Source organism: Malaya genurostris, chromosome 3, assembly GCF_030247185.1.
Source record: "Malaya genurostris strain Urasoe2022 chromosome 3, Malgen_1.1, whole genome shotgun sequence".
Taxonomy (NCBI): domain Eukaryota; kingdom Metazoa; phylum Arthropoda; class Insecta; order Diptera; family Culicidae; genus Malaya; species Malaya genurostris.
This window is the reverse complement of record NC_080572.1, coordinates 79,814,796-79,835,775: the sequence shown is the minus strand read 5'-3', so window position 1 is coordinate 79,835,775 and position 20,980 is coordinate 79,814,796. Positions and strand designations below refer to the sequence as shown.

The following is a 20,980-nucleotide window of genomic DNA, read 5'->3' as shown; positions in this document are numbered from 1 at the left end:
TGTTGTCGAAACCGGGGGCCTTCATATTTTTGGGTTTTTTCACAAAAGCCATCAGCTCATTCGCAGTGACTCTACTTTCCTCAGGAACCAAGCTGTCTGATTGGTCAACCTCAGCTACGCTATCAGCAACGGCTCTTTCATATGGACTAACAATGTTAAGTCCTAAATTGTGAGAACACACAAACTGCTGGCCTAGCGCATTTGCCTTCTCTACTGGTGTGATTAAAGGTATTCCTTCAGCTGCGTCCTGGGTGACATCAGAGGAGGAATAGGCTTCGGTTTTTTCTTAAGCACCTTCGTTAAGGACCAGAAGGGCTTTGAATGTGGGAGAATTTCTCGAAGCTTTTGCTGGAAGTTCCTGTTGCGAAGCTCAGATATCCGTTCCTGGATTATCCTAGTTAAGTTGTTATAAGTAGTCTTCCTATCTAGGATGCCAGTTCGTTGATACTGCCTCCGGTAGATATTCCGAAGTCGGATGAGTTTCTTGGTGACACTGTCGATTTGAAGAGAGGAACTCGGCATATGTTGTACTGGAACCGTCCTATCACGAGCGACTGTGATTGAATGCTGGAAGGAAGATAGCGCTGCATCGATTTCCATCGGGGAATCAAGTGGCAAATCGATATTAATAAGTTGGTCGGCGATATGTTGAAATTGGACCCAATCGGTGCGATAATAGTTCCTCCGAGGTTGAATAGGCACTGTTTCTGGTGAAGATCCCAACGTCAATATTACTGGAAAGTGGTCGGAAGAGAGCTCGTTGAAAACAAACGTTATCCAAAATGGAATGAACTCCCGATCTGGAAAGTCGCGTTGGTTGATCCGGAGCGAAGATGTTGTATTGTCCAGCTTCGTAATCTTCGGCAAGTACGAATCCGTTTCGATTCTGTCTTCTGTTTCCCCACAGCTCATGCCGTGCGTTCAGGTCCCCAGCAATGATGAATTTGTTCTGTCGTCGAGTGAGCATAGCCAGATCTCGCTTCAATGATGCACACGTACCATCTCGAAGATTGGTTTGTTTGGGGCAGTACGCTGCAATGATGATGATGGGTCCCATCGTCGTTGTAATCTCAATTCCGATGGCTTCTATGAGTTGCAATTTAAAGGCTGACAGAAGCCTGTGCTGAATGGATCGTTTAACGGCAATGGCAACTCCCCCTCCTCTGGTAGTTGTCCTGTCGAGCCTGTGAATCCTGTAATTGGAAATAAAAATAGAAATTTCAGGTTTAAGATGAGTTTCAGTTAAAATAGCAATATCGGCATTCTTCTCTTGAAGAAAGTCGGACAATTCAGCAGTTTTGCTCCTGAGTGAGCAAGCATTCCAATTTACTACAACCAACTCATTATATTGCATATTCGATGATGAATTTGCCTAAGGCGTTGATTTGATCTAACCGCGTTCTGCAGTTTCGTAGTTTTGTTGTCATTGTTTCAAAAATGACGATCAGTTGTTCAGCAGAGAATAAATCATAAGAGTCATCCTTTGCTTGTGGTTGATTATTGCCCCATCCAGGAGGGATTCTTGAGGAAGATTCTTTTTGAGATCCAGCGGCTGAAGTCTTTGGATTGCTGCGAGGAAGTGGCGGCAAATTCGGAATATCCCTCTTCGGTGGGAGCCGTGGGAAATTAACTTCATCCTTCTGTGGAACATTCTTGCGCGTTGATTGTTTACGGGATGCCTGTTGTCGAATTTTTGTGAACTCAGCACGTTTGGGACACGATTTGCTAGTAGATGGATGGTCGCCATCACAGTTCACACATTTTACAGCGATGTCATCTAGTAGGCAATCGTTGGTATTGTGTGGTTCGGCACATTTCCCGCACCGACTTTTCATGTGGCAATTCCTCGCTCCATGGCCGTAGTTTAAACAGTTCGTGCACTGTGTGACATCCCGATGTACCGGTTTATACTTTTGCCATTCGATGATTATGTGAAATAACGATTTAATCGTTTTCAGTTGACTCATGGTGATGGAGCCCTTCTCCAGATGAATCAGGTACAGTTGATCTCTGAACTTTTTGTCCGTATTATGTCGCTTCATTTTAAATACCATCAAAGGCTTTAGTCCAGCCTCCGACAGTGCCTGCTTTAGTTCGGCTTCCATCATGTCGGGTAGTCCTCGAAGTACAACCTTCATAGGTTTGTTGGCGGCAATATCGTGTGTGAAGTATTCCGCTTTTGTCTGCTTCAGATAGCATTCCACTCCTTTGTAGTGGTTCAAAGCCGGAACAGTTATTTTGTAGCCTTCAGTACATAAACGGATTGTTGCCTGTAGTCCTTTGCTGATCAGTGTGTTGAAATCCGAGCGTAGAGTTGGTGGGAAGCCCTTCAGGTAGAAAGGCGGCATTTTTTCCTTCTTCTGCAGTTCCTCTTCGACATCTACTGGCAGATCAGCATATTGGTTTTTACTCAGCAAACGGTCGTTTACCTGTACATCACTTGGCTTCAGACGCTTAGCATCCTTTGGATCCTTCTCGGATCTATGGCGGTTTTTACCCATAGCTTGGGTAGGTAGACAACTGCGAATAAAAAATAAAACAAAATCGAAATTAGTCGTAGTAGGTTATTCGTCTATCCACATCGAGTGTTAGATGACGAATTAACGAAACCTGTTAACAGTGTTAATCTTTATACCAACCGTAGGTAACGCAAAAATAAAATATCGCTTACTACATCAAACCCGTCGGCTCGGGTACGAGAAAGGCGTCATGAGTTTTCTTCTTTGATACTCGTTGATACCAAATATTTCAGAAAACTTTAATTTTCAATTATTTCTGATTATTATTATTTAAAAGATAGTTTTATTCAGGCCTATGTGCGTAGAAGCTTTACGTGGCCGATTGAGCCGATTTTTTTGTATTGGATCTCGTTGTCACCCTTTTTCTAGGGGGAGAGAAGCTTCCATTTCCCTCATGCGAGGATTGAGGGGCACTTTGTTCGTGGCTCGTTATCCATTGCCTCATCGGTGATATTGTTCACAGTGTTGAGTTCGTTACTAGTTGCTGTAGATGCGCCTTGTTGTACATTGGTTGCAGTTGCTGGTTGGTTGGAGGGTAAGTTTTTAACTGCAGCTGGTGTACTTTGTTCTATAGGGGATACTGTTGGTGGCTGTCACAGGTGTACTGGGGTTGCTTGGGGTTGGTGTGAAGGAAGCACCGTTGTCCTTTGGTGAAGTTGTCTCCTTGTTCAGTTTATCACATGGCTTTCCGTAGTGAACAGCTTTTTGGCAATATTGACATGTGGCCATCTGATTGTCATGGGTAACAAGTGATTTGCACGGGATTCTTGCATCCTAACCGAAAGTCACATAAGAAGGTATAGGCCTCTTCAAGCGCATGCGTAACAAACGTACGCCATTTAGAATACCGGGGAAAAAGTTTTTCCACTTTTCTTTTTCGATAGAGAGAATCTCTCCGTATTGGGACATAGTTTTGTGAATATAAGGATCGATGACGCTTGAGGAAAGATCATGTACACTTACTTCTATAGCACTATCTTCCATATATACTGGGATGTTGTACCTAATGTTGTCATGCTCCATATAGGGCACATTGTTATTATCTTTTGCGAATTGAATTGCATCCAACTCTTTATAAAACTGGATGTAAACAACATTATTTGTCTTATTGCATTGAAGTAAATGCACACGTTTAATGTCAAGATGCATTTGCTCCTTAAGCAAACCTTCAAGTTCTCGCTAAGACCAGACCTAACAACTGGCCCCTTATTCTTCCTTCCGAATCATCCTTCTCGTCATTTTGGCCCTGTGGGATAAATACCAACGTATCGGCTACAGTGTAGCCATATTTACAGATTTTTAATAACTTTATGCTAAGAAAAAAATATTTATTTAATTTAAATTTTTAGACTTTAGGTTTTTGATTTGCAATAAACATGAAAAATGTTTTGGTGAATGCATTTTTTATTATATATTAACACTTAAGAACAATTAATTGAGCTTTGATGACAAAGCACGAAATATCTCATGTTGAACGCAAAATCGAATCCATTGTTGACGTATTACCGGATCTTTTGGAAACCGGAAAAAGTTAAGTTTGGATAGAAATGCTTAGTGCGACCACAGTGTGGAACACAACAGTTTCGAGTTTACACTAATTTAACAAATCTTTTTTGGTTACACTTTAATATACTAAAAAGAAAAATGGCTTGATGCTGATTTTATTTACACAGTGCTGCCATTATAAACATTTATTACAAAGAGATTGAAAAAAGTGAGACATTCTCTGAAAATTTTCATTTTCATTGGTGAGCTAAAATTATACATTTTAATTAACTTGTTTTCTGATTTTCTTTATACTTGGCATCATTGCTCGCGTACGCTGCAAAAGTTTTTTCTTTTCATAATGTGCGGGTAGCAACATCAAAATCAGCCAATCAGAAACTTATCCATTTTAGAACAAAAGCAGCCCAACAGTTGTCAGGTCTTGTCTTAGAAGTTCTCGTATCGAAGGTCGAATTTTGCACTGCCTGAAGTCAACAACAATTGTATTCTTTCGTGTCGACGGTAGCTTTTGTTCGTTCGGTTCACTCATTTCGAGGTCGTTCTATTGTTCACTACACAATACTGTACTTGGTTTCTTCCGTCCCGAACGTAAGCGGTTTTGTTTTATCGACTGACTTGGATGAGATGAGAAAGCGAACTGTTTTTTGTGATTATGTCATACAACTGAAAATGTTATCATAAATTGATGATCATATTTTAGATGACATGTAGCAAAAATTATGTTGATACGTTAGATACAACAAGAGATATTCACGATCGAAAACTTGTCACTCTCTCAGAGGGTAAGTTTTTAAAATATTCACAACAAGGCACAGCTCTAAAATGTAAAAATTCATAAAAAATGGAATAATTTATCCATCTTTGGTGGCTCGTTATTCTCATTTTTCCAGAAACAAAAACCAACAAAGGGGTATGTACCGTTTGATAGTTGTACGTCACTCAAACTGAACGATTTTTTCCAATAAACTTTTACAGATCTTTTAATTGTCTTAGGTCGCTCGCCTGATTACCCTCTAAAAAACGTTCAACGGAAGTTCTCCGTTGAACCGTTGGTTCAATGAATGTCAAATAAATTGTCCAACGGGAGGCCGATTCGGGACTTTCGTGTGCTGATTTTGAAACAGACGATTGAACTGCGCGCCATTTTTTCGCTCAACAAACCCTAGCATACTGCGGTCCATTGTTAAGTCATTTTCAATATAAGGAGTTGCTGCCCCGTTGGACTCGTTTTACTGGAGAATTTTGGAAGTTGTCTCCTTGTTCAGTTACAGGACTCATTGTTCCATGAAACGTAATTACCAGGCATTTAGAATCACTAATGAATAGTTTATTTTTGCAACACCAATCAACGAAAAGCTGAAGTTGATGTTGTAGTCGTCGATAATCCTCCACAGCTTGAACCACGAAGTACAATTTCAAGTCGTGGACATAAACTAGTTTAAAGCCATCTCCCAGAGCAAATGAAACATCGTTAAAAATAATGTGAAAAGCAAGGTTCCCAAGTTACTGCCTTGTAGAGCTCCAGAATTATTCGTTAATTGCAATGATGTGCTCGTAAAACTCTACTAGAAAGGTACGAGCTTAACCAAGACACAAGCAGTGCAGAGAAACCAAGACGAGATAATTTACACATGCACATGCACCGAAAATTTTAGACGTTCCACGAATGCGAAATAACATCGAAACATGGTAGTCCGCGATTGTGATCAATCACCAAAAGTTGAGGCGAGTTTATCGGTACACTGTTGATGAGATAAACCGTGGCGAAAGTTGTAAAATCATGGTACATCATCATGATACAAACATTTTCTACAGATAATTCCATTTTCCCCCGATCCGATTTTTTCAGCTCACTGTATTAGCACAGTACACTTGAATGACAAAGGTTTCTGAGCATGCATACCATTTAAAACTCTCGAGTAGGATAATTGTACCAATAGCTATCCGATTGTAGAGTCACCACGTTATTTTGTGGATTACTCGATTTCCAATCAACGAATTGTGATAGAATCGAATACAGTATTTTTGCTTCGCCTATAAGAAGCAATACCGCAGAAAAAATAGTTCGAAACTTGTGCAATATTACTGTTATAGCGACGCGAGAACTCGAAGCGAATGCACCTTACTCTTGAAGTCAATCTATCAAATAGAGACAGTAGATCTCACTCTAACTAATGGTTTTCGTATATCAGATAACTATTGGAGCTGAAATTAATGGGGGTGCCGTTACTCTAGTTGTATGCTCTTTTCTTCAAGTACAAAAAAATAATTGTAACTTTTACTAGGAAAACTAACAGCGAAAATTAAAGTAAATTCGTATGAACAAAAATGCTCTAGTTGTTAGGAATCAAAGATTTTCTTTGGCACAATATTATGTTTGTATACAAATGTTCCTAATTGGTGTCTAATTTTGTGAATCAAGCTGTTGTTCATGTTTTAAAATCATCTCCAAATTTACTTTCCGAATGAAGTAAGTACATAGAGTGACCTTCCTAGATTATTTAATTTTAAACTTTTTTCGTGATAACAACGCAAGTAAGACAGTCAGAGATGATTGGGTTCAAGAATTTGCTTATAAATCCGACCCATTAATGAACCTGACAAGCTCGGGTTAGGTAAGGGTAGAGATTTTTATTTTTGGTGTGGTACAGTCGGGATCAGGTTCACGAATTTGCTTACCCGACCATCTCTACAAGACAGCACAAGGTTTCTTATCTCATTGCGTATACTCTTTCAATATGTGAGTATAATCTCAGAATGTGAAATTTTTGTTACCTTTCGTATAACATGTGTGTCTCACTTCCAATTCCATCTATTCACACTCTTTTAAAACTCTATGTTGAACGATCTATGTCCGGTATGGTGTCAAACAATCTAAATGACAACTGATTTTAATTTATTTTTCCAGGTCACACTTGAAGAACAAATGATTTGCGGTGCTCTACAAACCCTCAACGAGGATGCATTCGAAGACGTCGTCGGGAGCGAACGACCTAGTCCCAGTGGTGAGATGTTTTCTCAGTATCTAGCACCAATCCGAGAGAGCTCAGAGATTGGTTCACCGCCGAGGCTAAGCTATAACTTCACTAACCCCAATTTACTTGATCACGCATCCAACGCTACTGGCGAAGATTCATTCCAACATCGCTCCCAACTTAGGTCACATAGCCTGCACGACGAGTCTCTTTCCAGTGTTGTAATTATGCCACACTACCCATCCCACGTCGATGATACCAAACTGTAGCCAAATTTTCCTGTTTTTTTTTAATTTAGTGAAAATAGTTTATGACGACGCCGTGCGTTTCTTTCGATCGACGTTTTTGTAGCGAGTTTTCTAGTAGATCTAGATCATTTGTTGAAAATTGTCATTCCAATACGTACTTAAAATGCGATTATAAAGCCAATGAAAATCACAACATAAAAGACATCGTTTGGGAATGAAAAACGTTTTGCAATAATGTTTAATGATTTTCACGCCCTTTGTGTTAGGCTAATCCTATTCATCCAAATGTCATTACCGTAGAGGATTTCTTTTTCAATTAAAATCGACCGCATTGAGTGATAACGTGGTGTACATCTAATCAAACAGAATATATGAATACGATGCAACCGACAGCATGTTGTTTTATTATATCACATTTTACCTTCGTTTTTTTTTGCGCACTACTCATATAAACTGTTTTTGCGTTGGCTATCTAACTGGGAAACTAACACTTGAAAGTTAAAGCTTATATGATTTAATATGCCTCAACTAAAAACTTATGCTTCTCCCCACCCTGATCATTTTACAATAGTTTTTTATAATCTGTAACGATCTGAAGGATTTTATAACCTTAAGAAAATTAATAAAATAATCATTTTATTGTGGAACACATAATTGTTTTCTATATAGGGGTAGAGTAAAAATTCTATGAAACAAACGTATTGTAAAGTGGTCAGGTTTTGAATACTTACAGTTCAGTCATATAGTTTCAATCATCAATTTTATTTATACTACCTATTTACTACGCAACGATTCGATGGGATGAAACCATGTAACTTCAATTATATATGATTGATATTTTAATTTATAGCTAGCAGTGTCATTTGAATTGCTAACGTTCTAAAACTACTGACTTAGTGGCTCTCCCTAACAGAGACGATGGCTTCGAAGGAGTAAGCTACATATCAGTTGGAAAGCATCGTTCTGATTGGTCATTCACAGCAAAGCACCAAGGTTATGAAAGCACACGATTCTATGAATACAAACGATGCTATTGCTGCCAGACGGTAAACGTTACGCGAAGCGTTTCGATGGTTTTCGATTCCGACGTTTACTCGCATCTACCCTGGGTATTAGCAAATCCTGTCAGCTTAGAGAGGAATCAGTCTTCAGTTCAGCTACGCCATCGCGCGGCATTACATTGAACATATCATTTCAATTTTATGGGTGTGCGAGTGCTGCTATTGATCATCAATTTTTCACAAGGATCGTCGTTCTTTTTTCACCGGGCTTCGAAACCTCGCGAGAATAATAAAACAGAAATGACTTGTTTGGCCATCAATTCATTTTACATCGTGCACAGATGCACGCTGAAAATTCTCGATTGTTCAAAACAACAAAACGATTAGTTGTCTATAAAAATAGTTGTTTCGAACCATTGTAAAGTACTTTCAACCTGCAAACTGGTTGTTTCAAGTAATTTATAATAGACTCAAACCATGACGCGGTTTATTTTAACTTGATTTGAATAGCTTGAAACGAGTGTTAATTTATTTTAATATATATGTTGAATCAAACCAGAATTATTATTACTAGTGACGAATCCAGCCAACTAAATCTCCGTGGTATGATGTTTATGGGGAAATCGTAAGATGAAATAACAAATTCGAAGAAGTGAAGTTGGGTATTGTTTTCAAATCCCGGAAATTCCAAAGACATCATATTATCAAAATATCTAGCTCTCTCATTTTACGAACAAATCCCAAGCAACATACTTTTTGCGAGCATGGAGCCCTCAGGCAAGTCATTAAAGTAGCGGGAAGAAATGTCAAATTCGCGCGCCAAAATTGCAGCACCCATAAAATTGGCATGATATGTTCAATGTGATGCCGTTCGATGGCGAAGCTGAACTGAAGACTAATTTCTCTCTAAGCTGACAGGATCTTAGTTTGTATGGTTTAATTTAAAGAATAATTGATCAATTATGATCAAAAGTTATTTTACTCGTCTATTCGGTCATGTATCTGTTCAAATCTGTATTAACTTAAATTTCATCCGCGCTTTTCTAGTATATAGGGAAATTTATATGCATGAGTTTGATAACACGTGAACAATCATTTTTTACCCATATTTGTAGGTTTCGCCAACTGCATTCGTTCAAACTCAAGTAAATTAAAAAAGTCACCCAATTTTTTTCTAAATGTATGGGTTATGTAAAAAACGCCATCACGCAATCTGGGGGGGATTAGTGGATTCAAAAAGGGAGGGGGGAGGGGGTTGGGCCTTCGAAAGGTGGGGAAGTTGCAAAAATTTTAAAAAGTGCGCCATCCATAATATTGACACTGTATAACAAATTCTGAGAACGAAGAATGAATTGTCAAGTTATTTTCACTTTTATATAATAAGTACTTTATTCTTCATGGAACTAATCCCCCCCCCCCCCTCTCCTGTACACAGGCCTGGATTCTTCAATATCGACAATATAATTTGTTGAAATTACCAACCCCTATTTCAGAAAAAAAGAAGGTGAAAATATATACGCTGTTTGAAAGGGTTTATAATGGAGATGATTTTCCCAAAATTTCAACCCTTTAACCCCCATATTGGTAGAGTTAGGGTGATTCTTCTGATTTTCATTTTATTTAAATTTTTCAAAATGTATGTCATGTGGAAAAAAAATGTTCAAAGTTTTCGATTTTTTTTAATTGCACTTACAAATTTGGTACCACTCTAGATTTTACATCAAAAATAAATCATTTATAAGTACATTACACTGTATTTTTTCAGACTGTGGACGAGACATCAGACTTTAAAAAAAATAAATCATTCGGAAAAGCATGCGTCTCCATCAAATTATCTTCATCCGATGAAGACGCATGGTATTTAGTTCTATAATCATATATCACATGCTCTTAGAACTGAATACCATGCGTTTCCATACACAATTTGAGTTCAGGGCTTAAGAAGGAATTTTCATAAGGAAGGATCGGTGAGAGAAACATGAATCAGAACTAATGAATTGACAAATATTTAGGTTTTAAAATACGGTTTAAAGTTTTTATTCATGAACTGATGAGTCATTTTACATTTATTGTATTCAAATCCAATAATAACTATATTTAGTAAAAATTCTAAAGGACAATTAAATTATAGTTCTTTTGCAGAAAAAAGCATTCCTAGATATCAAGCGCAAAATGAAGAAAAATTCAAAACCAAGAGAAATCTAAAAACCTATTAGTTTTAAGGTAAAATGTTCACATGATATGAATAGCCAAGTTGCCTGAAACTGTTGAACAAGACAGCTAAAGTCAAATGGCTAAAGCTCATAAAGACGGATTAATCAAACTGAGATCGGACTGACAGTAAACCCGTCGAAACAAATTGTATGAGAGAAAAAGTCTTTTAAATATAACACCTTCCCACCTGAATAATGGTGCGTGGCGACCATATCGTGGAAGTTCATGAATTCGTGTATTCATTTATTTATGACTGCGGATAAGGATACAAGAAAAGTAATACGTCACCATAAGAAATTAATCAGCGGCGAATAAATCAAGGTTTCCAACAGCTACTTGGAGATCCACCTATCATACGTACAGCTGAAATTGGACAGCTACGATCGGCTGGGCATGTCATCAGGATAACAGATAGCAAACATTTGAAAATGGTTCTTGAATGTGATTCGGAAGGCTCAAGAAAGAGAAGCATAGCGAGCAAGGTGGATCGATCAAATGGAGGCAAAGAGTGATCATAGTCTGAGCTGTATGGACACGACTTCTAGATACATAATAAGAGGGCTTGAGCTGATACGTGAGAAAAGTTCTCCACGAAACACCAGATAAAGATCACTAAGGGCAAGTAAATTCGATGAACTATATTTGCTAAAGCGTTTGAAATTCAATTTTTATACACAGCTCAGCTCATTCATTCTTAGTTAATACATATTTTGATTAAAGCAATAAAAAAATATGATTTTCCGAAACTGTTTTATAAAGGGGTTCTGTTTAGGAAATAGCAAAAAACTGAAAATATTAATTTTAAAAGAATATATTGTTTGTATAGAAAATCGACGATGCGAATAAGTGCGTTCTTTTTGGGTCTTCGGGATTTGCCGCAGGCGCTTCGACATGATTTCAATCTGGTTTATAGTATTTCTTAGGACTGCTAATAGCTAACCTCGAAACTTCCAGACTATCCCGATGGATGTTAAAGTTAGACACAACCGTCCACTGGCACACATGTTTCATGGCATTCGCTACATCATTGCTTGGTAAATCGACCCAGGCGTGCGGGTGTGTGTAAATAACATAAGGTATAAAATTTTATCATTATTAATTACGTCAATACTCAAGCCCTGAGCTCAAGTTGTAGATGGAAATGCATGGTATTTAGTTCTAAGAGCATGTGATATATGATTTTAGAACTAAATACCATGCGTCTCCATCGGATGATGACAATTTGATGCAGACGCATGCTTTTCCGAATGATTTTTTTAAAGGCTGATATTATACCCGTCTACATTATTTAAAAATCTGAAAAAAATACAGCGTAATGTACTCATAAATGATTTATTGTTGATGTAAAAGAGTGGTACGAAAATTGTAAGTGCGATTAAAAAAATTTGAAAATTTTGAACATATTTTTCACATGACATATATTTTGAAAAATTCAGAAAAAAATCAGAATAATCAGAAGAACCACCCTAACTCCACCAATATGGCAGTTAAAGGGTTAAATTTTTGGGAAAATCATCTCCCATATAAACCCTTTCAAACAGCGTATATCAATTTGTTTGAGATGATGTAACCAACAGTAGGGAAAGAAGGTCGAACCCACATTAGAATTTTCGTGCAGTTCTGATAACTCACACATACTATTTTAAAGAATAGCGTGATAGGGGCTACTGATCATTGCTGCCTTCACTTGATGTTGGGTTGCGAGAAAATACAGTTCGTTCCAAACCGCTGCAAATATATTTGGTCTTTAAAATTAACGCGAGTGTTTAAATCATTGGTCATCGTCTTCCTACAAGTTGATCCTCGATCAAGGTTGATTACAACACAATTTTTTTCTGTTGGGGGGCAGTTTTTATATGAAAACCCTCCCCTTTCTAAATCAGAAACCGACAAGTTTAGTTTGTTTATATTTTTGTGAAGTAGATCACTTGTTTTGGTGCAATCGCACGAAGAAAGATATGAACACTGCTTAACACAGCGAAATAGAACCAAAAATTTAGGCTTCAAGCCAGTTGTATGCAGACGACAATCGTGTCACCTAGAGCTACCACATACACGGGCCTCGTCAAACATACCCAACAGAAGACGTTAGATAATTAATTGAGATAGAAGAGAATGAAAAAGTTTAACTCGTAAATAGGACTCAAACATTCTAACTTTCTCCAGGATTTTCTGAAACTGTTCCTCCAATTTCACTAAGGTTGAACTCGTAATATGATGGCATTGCCTTAAGGTTAAAACCTCTATAATTGATACAAAAAAGGGTCATCTTTAATTTCTGTTCGATTTAGCTCAAATTTTGCAATCTCTAATTTTGATTTAAATCTATCTGCATCCTATTTTAATTTCAGATTAAAAAACTTCCTGTTAACATGTTTATGATTATTTCTTCTACACAGAAGAAGCAATGCAAATTCGTCGTGATTTTATGTCATGTCAACGTATAAAGCGTGTTGTTACGCCGTATCATTTTGTACACTATTATGAGTCGGTAATATAGGATTTTGTCGAATGGTTTCTTTTTTATCTATAATTTATCAACTGGTTGATTTTTTTCGCCAAGCATAGAAATGAAATCGAAGAGGGTAAAAACGCCACCGAGTGGTATAAAATGAATTCCATTTCCTATTGCTGTTGTAGGAAAGACTCAAAAGGTTCGGGAGCTGGCGAAAACCGATAAAATGGAGAATACATTTCGGATTAGGCTCATCAAACACAACATTCGCATTTCATTACTAGCAAAGACATCATATTAACAAGATATCCAGCTCTCACATTTCCCGAACAAATCATTGGCAACATCCTTTTTTGCGAACATGGCGCCCTCAGGCGAGTCCGCATCGAATCTCGTACATAGAAGTAGGGGAGAGAAACGTCAAATTCGTGCGCACCAAAATAGCAGCACTGCGCACCCATGCAATTGACATGAATTGTTGAATGTGATGCCGTGCGATGGCGTTGCTGAACTGAAAATTGATTTCGCTCTAAGCTGACAGGGTCTGTTACTAGTCTCACTCTCACTATAGCAGACCCTGTCAGCTTGGAGCGATCTCAATCTTCAGTTCAGCAACGCCATCGCACGGCGTCTCATTCAACATGTCATGTCAATTGTATGGGTGCACAGCCCTGCTATTTTGGCGCGCACGAATTTGACATTTCTCTCCCCTACTTCTATGTATGAGATTCGATGCGGACTCACCTGAGGGCGACATGCTCGCAAAAAAGGATGTTGCCAATGATTTGTTCGGGAAATGTGAGAGCTGGATATCTTGTTAATATGATGTCTTTGCTATAGGCTATCTGCGCAGCTCCGGAAACGCCACCAAGTGGCGCATAGCGTCTCCAGCGCGGTGCGCTGTATCGAGCGTATGAAATGTCCAACAAAGTGTGATAGCTTACAAAGTTTACAATGGTCTCTATTTTCTTCATTTACATAAACGTAACTGGAATTTTGAACACCTCTGTTCGCATTATCTGCAAAACCAGATTTTTGTGGTGAGTTTTTACAATATTTTTGTATATATAAAAAATTAGGTATAGGATTCGCTCGAATTTTGGGAAAATTACCCGATGCCCGGAGGGCCAACCGATTCAGCTCGACGAACTGAGCAAATGACCGTGTGTGTGTGTGGTTAGTTATGTGTTGTTGACAAAGAGGTCAAGATCTCTGAGATGGCGAGACTAGTTGCAAATAAAAGGTCTTCTAGTCAGCCAATACGCAACTGATTGGTTTTGCGATGTTTACTTTTTAAGTTATACATAGTTAGATGTCAAAATTTTCAGTTTTTTGTAATTGCAATAATTGGATTGCATAGTTTCAAGCCATAGATTGTAAAAATCCATTCACTTTTAACGGAGTACTCAGAGGTCCCAACCACATCAAAATACGTTTTCTGTTTGAGTTTCAGAGGTTGATTTTGGGGCTTTAATGCATTCAGAAAAACTTTTGTTTGGAACTGTCTTCTTCTTTGAATAAAATCAAAGTTGTCATTTATAGCAGTGAGTTATAAGTTTTAAGCCTTTTGAAGAATTATAGAACATGTTACTACAAAAAATATGCCGAACACATGGGTCCTTTAAAATGCATTGGTGTCAATATAAGGAGCATAATTGATATGAGGCTCCCAAAATGTAGTTTTTCCATCATAACTTTCTTAAACACACAGACGAAAAATGGAATTGAGGGAACCACGTGGTCGATTCACAATTTATACGCGACCCACTGTGATCAGGCGTTAAATAAATATGAAAATACACTTTTAGAAATCAGTGTCTTAAGATTCGTTACTAAACGTAGTACTCTAATATGTGTTAGTTTTTCTTTAGTTGTTCCCAAAACCTGTTGGGAGGTGTAAAAATGTTCCTTCATTATCTCTATCTGAAACAAAAGATAACGAACGACTCTAAAATAAAAAAATTACTGGTAGATAAAAACTGACTTGTCGTTTACGTCACTTATATCATCATATCTCTGGAACTGGTAAGGATAGCCACTTGATCTTCAAACTTCACCAATAACTCAATAGTAGTTTTCAAACGAATCTTGTTTTAATTGTTTTCACAATATTTTTGTGAATATAAAAAATTATTTATAGGATTCGCTCGAATTTTGGGAAAGTTGCCTGATGCCCTGAAGGTCAACCGATTCAGCTCGACGAACTGAGCAAACGACCGTATATGTGTGGTTAGTTATGTGTTGTCGAGACTAGTCGCAAATGAAAGATCTCGTCAGCCAGTACGCAACTGATTGGTTTTGCGATTTGATGTTTACTTTTTAAGTTATGCATAGTTAGATGTCAAAATTTTCAATTTTTTGTAATCGCAATAATTTGATTGCATAGTTTCAAGCCATAGATTGTAAAAATCCATTTACTTTTAACAGAGTGCTCAGTGGTCCCAACCACATCAAAATACGTTTTCTGTTTGAGTTTCAGAGGTTGATTTTGGGGCTTCATTGCATTCAGGAAAATTTTTGTTTGGAACTGTCTTTTTCTTAGAATAAAATCAAAGTTTTCATTAATCCACTTAGAAGTGAGTAATAAGTTTTAATTTGCATACATTGCGTGGTAGTGAATTCAAACCTTTTGAAGAATTATAGAACATGTTACTACAAGAAAATATGCCTAACAAAGTCAAAGTCAAAGTCTTGGCATTACATTCCTTTTGTAGGATTTGGCCTTTCTGTTTCAACAGACTTCGCAGCCGATTCTTAGTGTAAAGAATCATTGCATGGCTAGTACTATGGATCCTACTGACACTAAGAATCCTTCCAGCTCGGGGCTCGAACATACGACAACAAATAAGCCGAACACATGGGCCCTTTAAAATGCATCTGTGTCGATATAAGGAGCATAATTGATATGAGGCTCCCAAAATGTAGTTTTTCCATCATAACTTTCTTAAACACACAGACGAAAAAGGGAATTGAGGGAACCACGTGGTCGATTCACAATTTATACGCGACCCACTGTGCTCAGGCTTTAAATAAATATGAAAATACACTTTTATAAATGAGTGTCTTAAGATTCGTTACTGAACGTATCACTCTAATATGCGTTAGTTGTTCCCAAAACCTGTTGGGTGGTGTAAAAAATGTTCCTTCATTATTTCGATCTGAAACAAATGATAACGAACGAGTCTGAAATGAAACAATCACTGGTAGATAAAAACTGACTCGTCGTTTACGTCACCTATCACTACTTATCATCATATCTCTGGAACTGGTAAGGATAGCCACTTGATCTTCAAACTTCACCAATAACTCAGTAGTAGCTTTCAAACGAATCTAATTTTGTTTCAATTGGTTCAGCCTTCTACACACACAAACACACATACACACACAGAGAAACATTTTCCGATCTCGTCGTCTGATCGAGCTCGATCAAAAGTAGTTTTTTCAGCAATTCTATTACCCTTTATAGAAGAAGGCAGAAACATTGATGCAAGAATATTCAAATGTATGTAGTGAGATTAAATGTGGTTAATCGTTTTTGTACGCGAGTTTCCTTAATCGACAAGAAGTAAATATTCCTAAAAATCGGGATAATACAAATTTTCGCGTTTTAGCGAACTATTAGTGCGCAAAACAGTTCCCTGGAGAAACCAATTGTCATTTCGCGCTTCCTTATTTTATTCCCTTCCTCAACGATTTATGACGAAAACTAGAAAATTTTACGGCTTGAAAGAGATTTTCAATAACCGTCGGATTATGCAAATAATATTAATTAAAATAGTCGAGTTTGATTTGTAAAACCATGGCTAAGGATATTAAAGAGTACCGCGCTAACGACGCCAGCCCTCACAAGGTGTCGCTTTAATCGCTATTTCGAGATATGCAGTTAGCCTATTACTCGACGACGATTTACTGAGATTTTTATGATGATTCATGCTAGAAGACTTTAAAACAAGTCTTATTCTGAATATTGTCGGCTTATCTTTGGATGGAAATTATTTCAAGTACTCATAAAATCAGAATAATCAAACAACCTAGGTAGGAGTCGATTTCTGAAAGCATGGTCATGATTATTCACGATCAGTGAAGTAGAATGGTAAAAGATGTTTTATCGCGCACAGCTTTCATGTTCTGTCAAAATCAATCAACAATTAGGTTAAATTCGATCTCACTAATTATTCAAAATGGGTAGGGTGTTCGGTTGCCGGCAGTGTTCGGTTGTGGGCACCCCACCGTAACTTTTGACAGAAAGTAGGTAGCGTCATTCCGACAAATGACAAATGTAATAGCAGCACGTTCTTTTTGTGCCGCATACGAAAGCAAACAGACGCTTGTACTTTTTGCTGCACTTAAAACAAATTTTAATAAATTCAACACAAAAGTTTTTTATGATTTCTTTTATAGTATCATAAATTGAAAAGCATCAATCGGAAAGGTGAGTGGACTGAATATATATGAGGTGAAATCGATCTATTTGGTGATTTAATACCGGATGCTATCAAAATCTACGCAACTAAAGTTTGTTTAGTAATTTTCAAAATGTCTACCGATTTCGGTTACCGGCACCCCAAGGTGTTCAGTTACCGGTACCCCATTTTCTTCGACAAATCGCGAAAAATTGTCGGTGATATGCAGAGATGCCAAGGCTGCAAATTTGACTGTAAATTATCAAATTTTTTAGTTAACATGTAAACCTTTTTTCGTCTAAAGATTTTTTACAGACTTTTGAAACTTCGATTGTTTGCAGACAGTTGTCAGAAATTACAGACTTTTGAAAATTGGTGCGATGTTTTCGTTTTTGCTATCTATACTTATTATTATATTGTATTGGGTGATATGCACAACACGTGGACAACTTGACGGTTTCAAGTCGTCATAAAAGTAAAAAATTTGGTTCTCTGGTTCTGTTAGCCACGACGACTTCAAACAAATCGTCTAAGTCAAGGAAAATAAACTTGAATGTACTGATTAATGCCATTAAAAGTTGCTTAGTGGATAATAAGCCAATAAATTCGACTTCAGCAACGTATTCAATCCCGCGAAACTGGTAGAAGACCAGCCTAATCAACACCAAAGGCACCACCATACAAATCATTAGCCAAGAGAGCCAAGGCGAAGTAACCGAACACCTTTTTTGAAATGGCCAAAATTTATCACTGTTGCGGAATAAAGGCGATAGGCCCTTTTGATCGAGCAAATTATATCGACGTGAAAAGATATCGACGCAATGCGTCATATCCAGTTATGGTGACAGGTCATATAAGATAAAGAAGAAGAAAGTTAGAAACTAGTTAAGCCGTCTGTTCTGATTTAATCTAAAGGTTAATTGTATTTCCAATTCAAAGCAGTTCTTTGATTTAAAGATTATTCTACGTAATTAACTGTAGACGATTACAGTTCAAGGTTGTTTATTTTATTCGATGAATTGATTAATAATACTAACTGAATTTATGTATTTCTATTAAATAACCTAAAATCACAGACAGTTATCACAGCTAATTGGAAAAGCCTAAAGAAAATGTATACTTAAATCTAAATAGTACGGATACGTAAGTACGTTTATTAAATGAAAAGGATGTTTGCTAACGGAATAATTCTATGAGCAGTATATAGATATTCATTGTATAAACACGTGGTTCTCTTTGCATTTATTTGATGGTTAGGAAACTAATTTGTAAGTTGATTTCATTTCATTATTAATTAGATACAATAAAAGTATATTTGCAGTCGAGTTGCGGAAAACCGAACTACGGAAAAGTTTACAACATTCTCGAAAATTATAATCTGAAGAGATCCCTTTCGTTATGAGTACGTCCGAAGACCATCCTACAGGCAGCTGCAAGGTCTGCAACCGACCGGATCATGCCGAAGATATGGTCGCTTGTGACTGTTGTGAAAAGTGGTTTCACTTCACGTGTGCAGGAGTACAGGCTTCCATCTGCAACAAACCATGGCGTTGTGGTTATTGTTCAAGTCGAGATGACGACCGTAATTCAACAGTGTCAATCTGCTCGACTACCTCAAGTGCTCGTTTACGATTGAGGCAGCTCAAAGAAGCGAAAACACTCGATGATCGTCTGTTATTACAACAAGCGGAAAGGGAACGAGCTTATTTAGCTGAGAAGCACCAACTGGAAGCCGAGATTCATACAGAAATGCGACTAAGAACCAGTACATCAAGCCGAATCAGCTTTAAAAGTAGTCACAGTCACAGAACTGAAATAAAAACCTGGATTGATCAGTCTGGAAGCACAATGGCAGTAAATCCAAACGCGGATGCAAAAGCATCGACACCCGTTATTTCTATAGGGAATATAGTACAAGCAGATAAAAACAAAAGTGTAATAACGCCAGTCCAGTCGATATCCACAGGTATTCGTTGTAGTGTAGTTCCGTCCACGTCAACCAAGAAAGCCGTGGTTGAATTCAATAGAATGTCAACAAAAACGCACGTTCCACCGATTCCCATTTCTGGTTCAGCATACAGTAAATTTCCATCGCAAGTAATCAACACTGTTAATTCAAACTCGTCTACACGACTGTTTCCAGCATCGCAGCATAATGCCGTCCGTCTAGATCAACAGAAACAACATCCATCAGGTCCGTCTAAGCAGCACATCCCACCGACGAGTCAGTCAGGTCCACGAGAAGGCTCGCAGTTAGGCGCGGAACCTACCCACATTATCGAAATGACGGAATGCGTAATGAATTCTTACTCGACTGCATGATTTTTCAGTGCTCGATCGGTTCAGTGCTAGAATTTTCGCCTGAGTTGGCAGCTCGATCAACCTGATTGACAGTGACATTATAAATGTCATTGAATATTCGCTCATTTTATGAATGTGTTAGTGTGAAATTTAAGCGACTTAAGCCATTTCACTACACTCCAGCTAGAGGAATGGATGATGCTGACTAAGGTAGGCCGTTTTCCTAATTTCCAGCGAATTTCAATAGTTTATATTGGGATTCTAAGAAGAACTGGTTATTTACTAGTTCTGTATATCCGAAAAACATGAAGTTTTAAATTTGTATATTCAGTTATATAATGTTTCGTTTAAAAATTAACTGAAAATCAGCACGAAAACGTGCAAAATCAGGAAAGAAGAAGAAGAAGACGAATTGACAATTCAGTCCGCATCTTCTCACTCAATTCCGAATGATTTCCGAATCAACCGGTTGTAGGCGAACCGGTTCATTCGGAATCGGTTGTTGCACTGGAGTTGGAATTGATTCGGAATTCATTATGATTTCCACATGAAATTCCGAATGAAAATTTCTCGCCGATTCGGAATTGATTCGGAATCCATTCGGATCTGATAATGTGGGTATAATGGAAAGTCAAGTTCCTGTTCGGACTGATTCCGGTGAGCGGAATCAATTGGATATATTATGTAAACAGCGAACAGTACAACAGCAATTTGGAAATCGAAACAGCAGTTATTTTACGCAACCTAGAGGAAACCAATCGGGAACATCGTTTATGCCGTCATTACCACCAGAAGGCACGCAATTAGGCGCGGAACCTATAATGGAAAGTCAAGTTCCTGTTCAGAATGATTCCGGCGAACGAAGTCAATTCGATGCATTTGGTAAACAGCAAACAGTGACGCCACAACTATTTGACTTGCGACGAGGAAATATTATTTCGCATCCTAAAGGAAACCAAGCGGGAGCATCGTTTGTACCGCCATTCTATTCTACACATTGGCCCGTGAATGAAAACTTGAGTTTTGGTAACAGTCAACAGCAAACTCCTTTCATGGCTTCAATTCCCGTGCACCCATATACACCGTCGAACTATTTGAGATGGTTCGCAAGTGGAGCACCGAATATGGAAGAATCAAATGCATCACGTCCTCGGACAAGTGCGACAGCAAGCGCTGAACCGCTTCAGAGCGAACAAGGACGCCCTGATAGGCAATCAAATATGGGACAATCATCTAATAATCACTGTACATCGGCGACTGAAGGAGTTCTGAATGCACAGCAATGGGCAGCACGTCAAGTAGTGTCGCGTGACTTACCAAAGTTCTCGGGTGACCCGCTTGAGTGGCCACTGTTTATT

At 37.9% G+C, this 20,980-nt stretch overlaps 1 protein-coding gene across 10 annotated transcripts in view; it reads left to right on the top strand.

Annotated features, from left to right (window-relative positions):
* The window catches only part of LOC131438331 (kinase D-interacting substrate of 220 kDa), a 105,306-nt gene that overhangs the window by 70,960 nt on the left and 13,366 nt on the right, over positions 1-20,980 (top strand). For 7 of the 10 annotated variants that reach the window (XM_058608261.1, XM_058608252.1, XM_058608257.1 and 4 more), the window contains one exon: positions 6,934-7,638. In XM_058608261.1, coding sequence (XP_058464244.1) covers positions 6,934-7,269 — 336 coding nt within the window. In that variant the 3' untranslated portion in view covers positions 7,270-7,638. Of the gene's footprint in view, positions 1-6,933; positions 7,639-20,980 lie in introns of those variants that run through there. The other 3 variants (XM_058608253.1, XM_058608256.1, XM_058608255.1) reach the window with 1 other exon arrangement.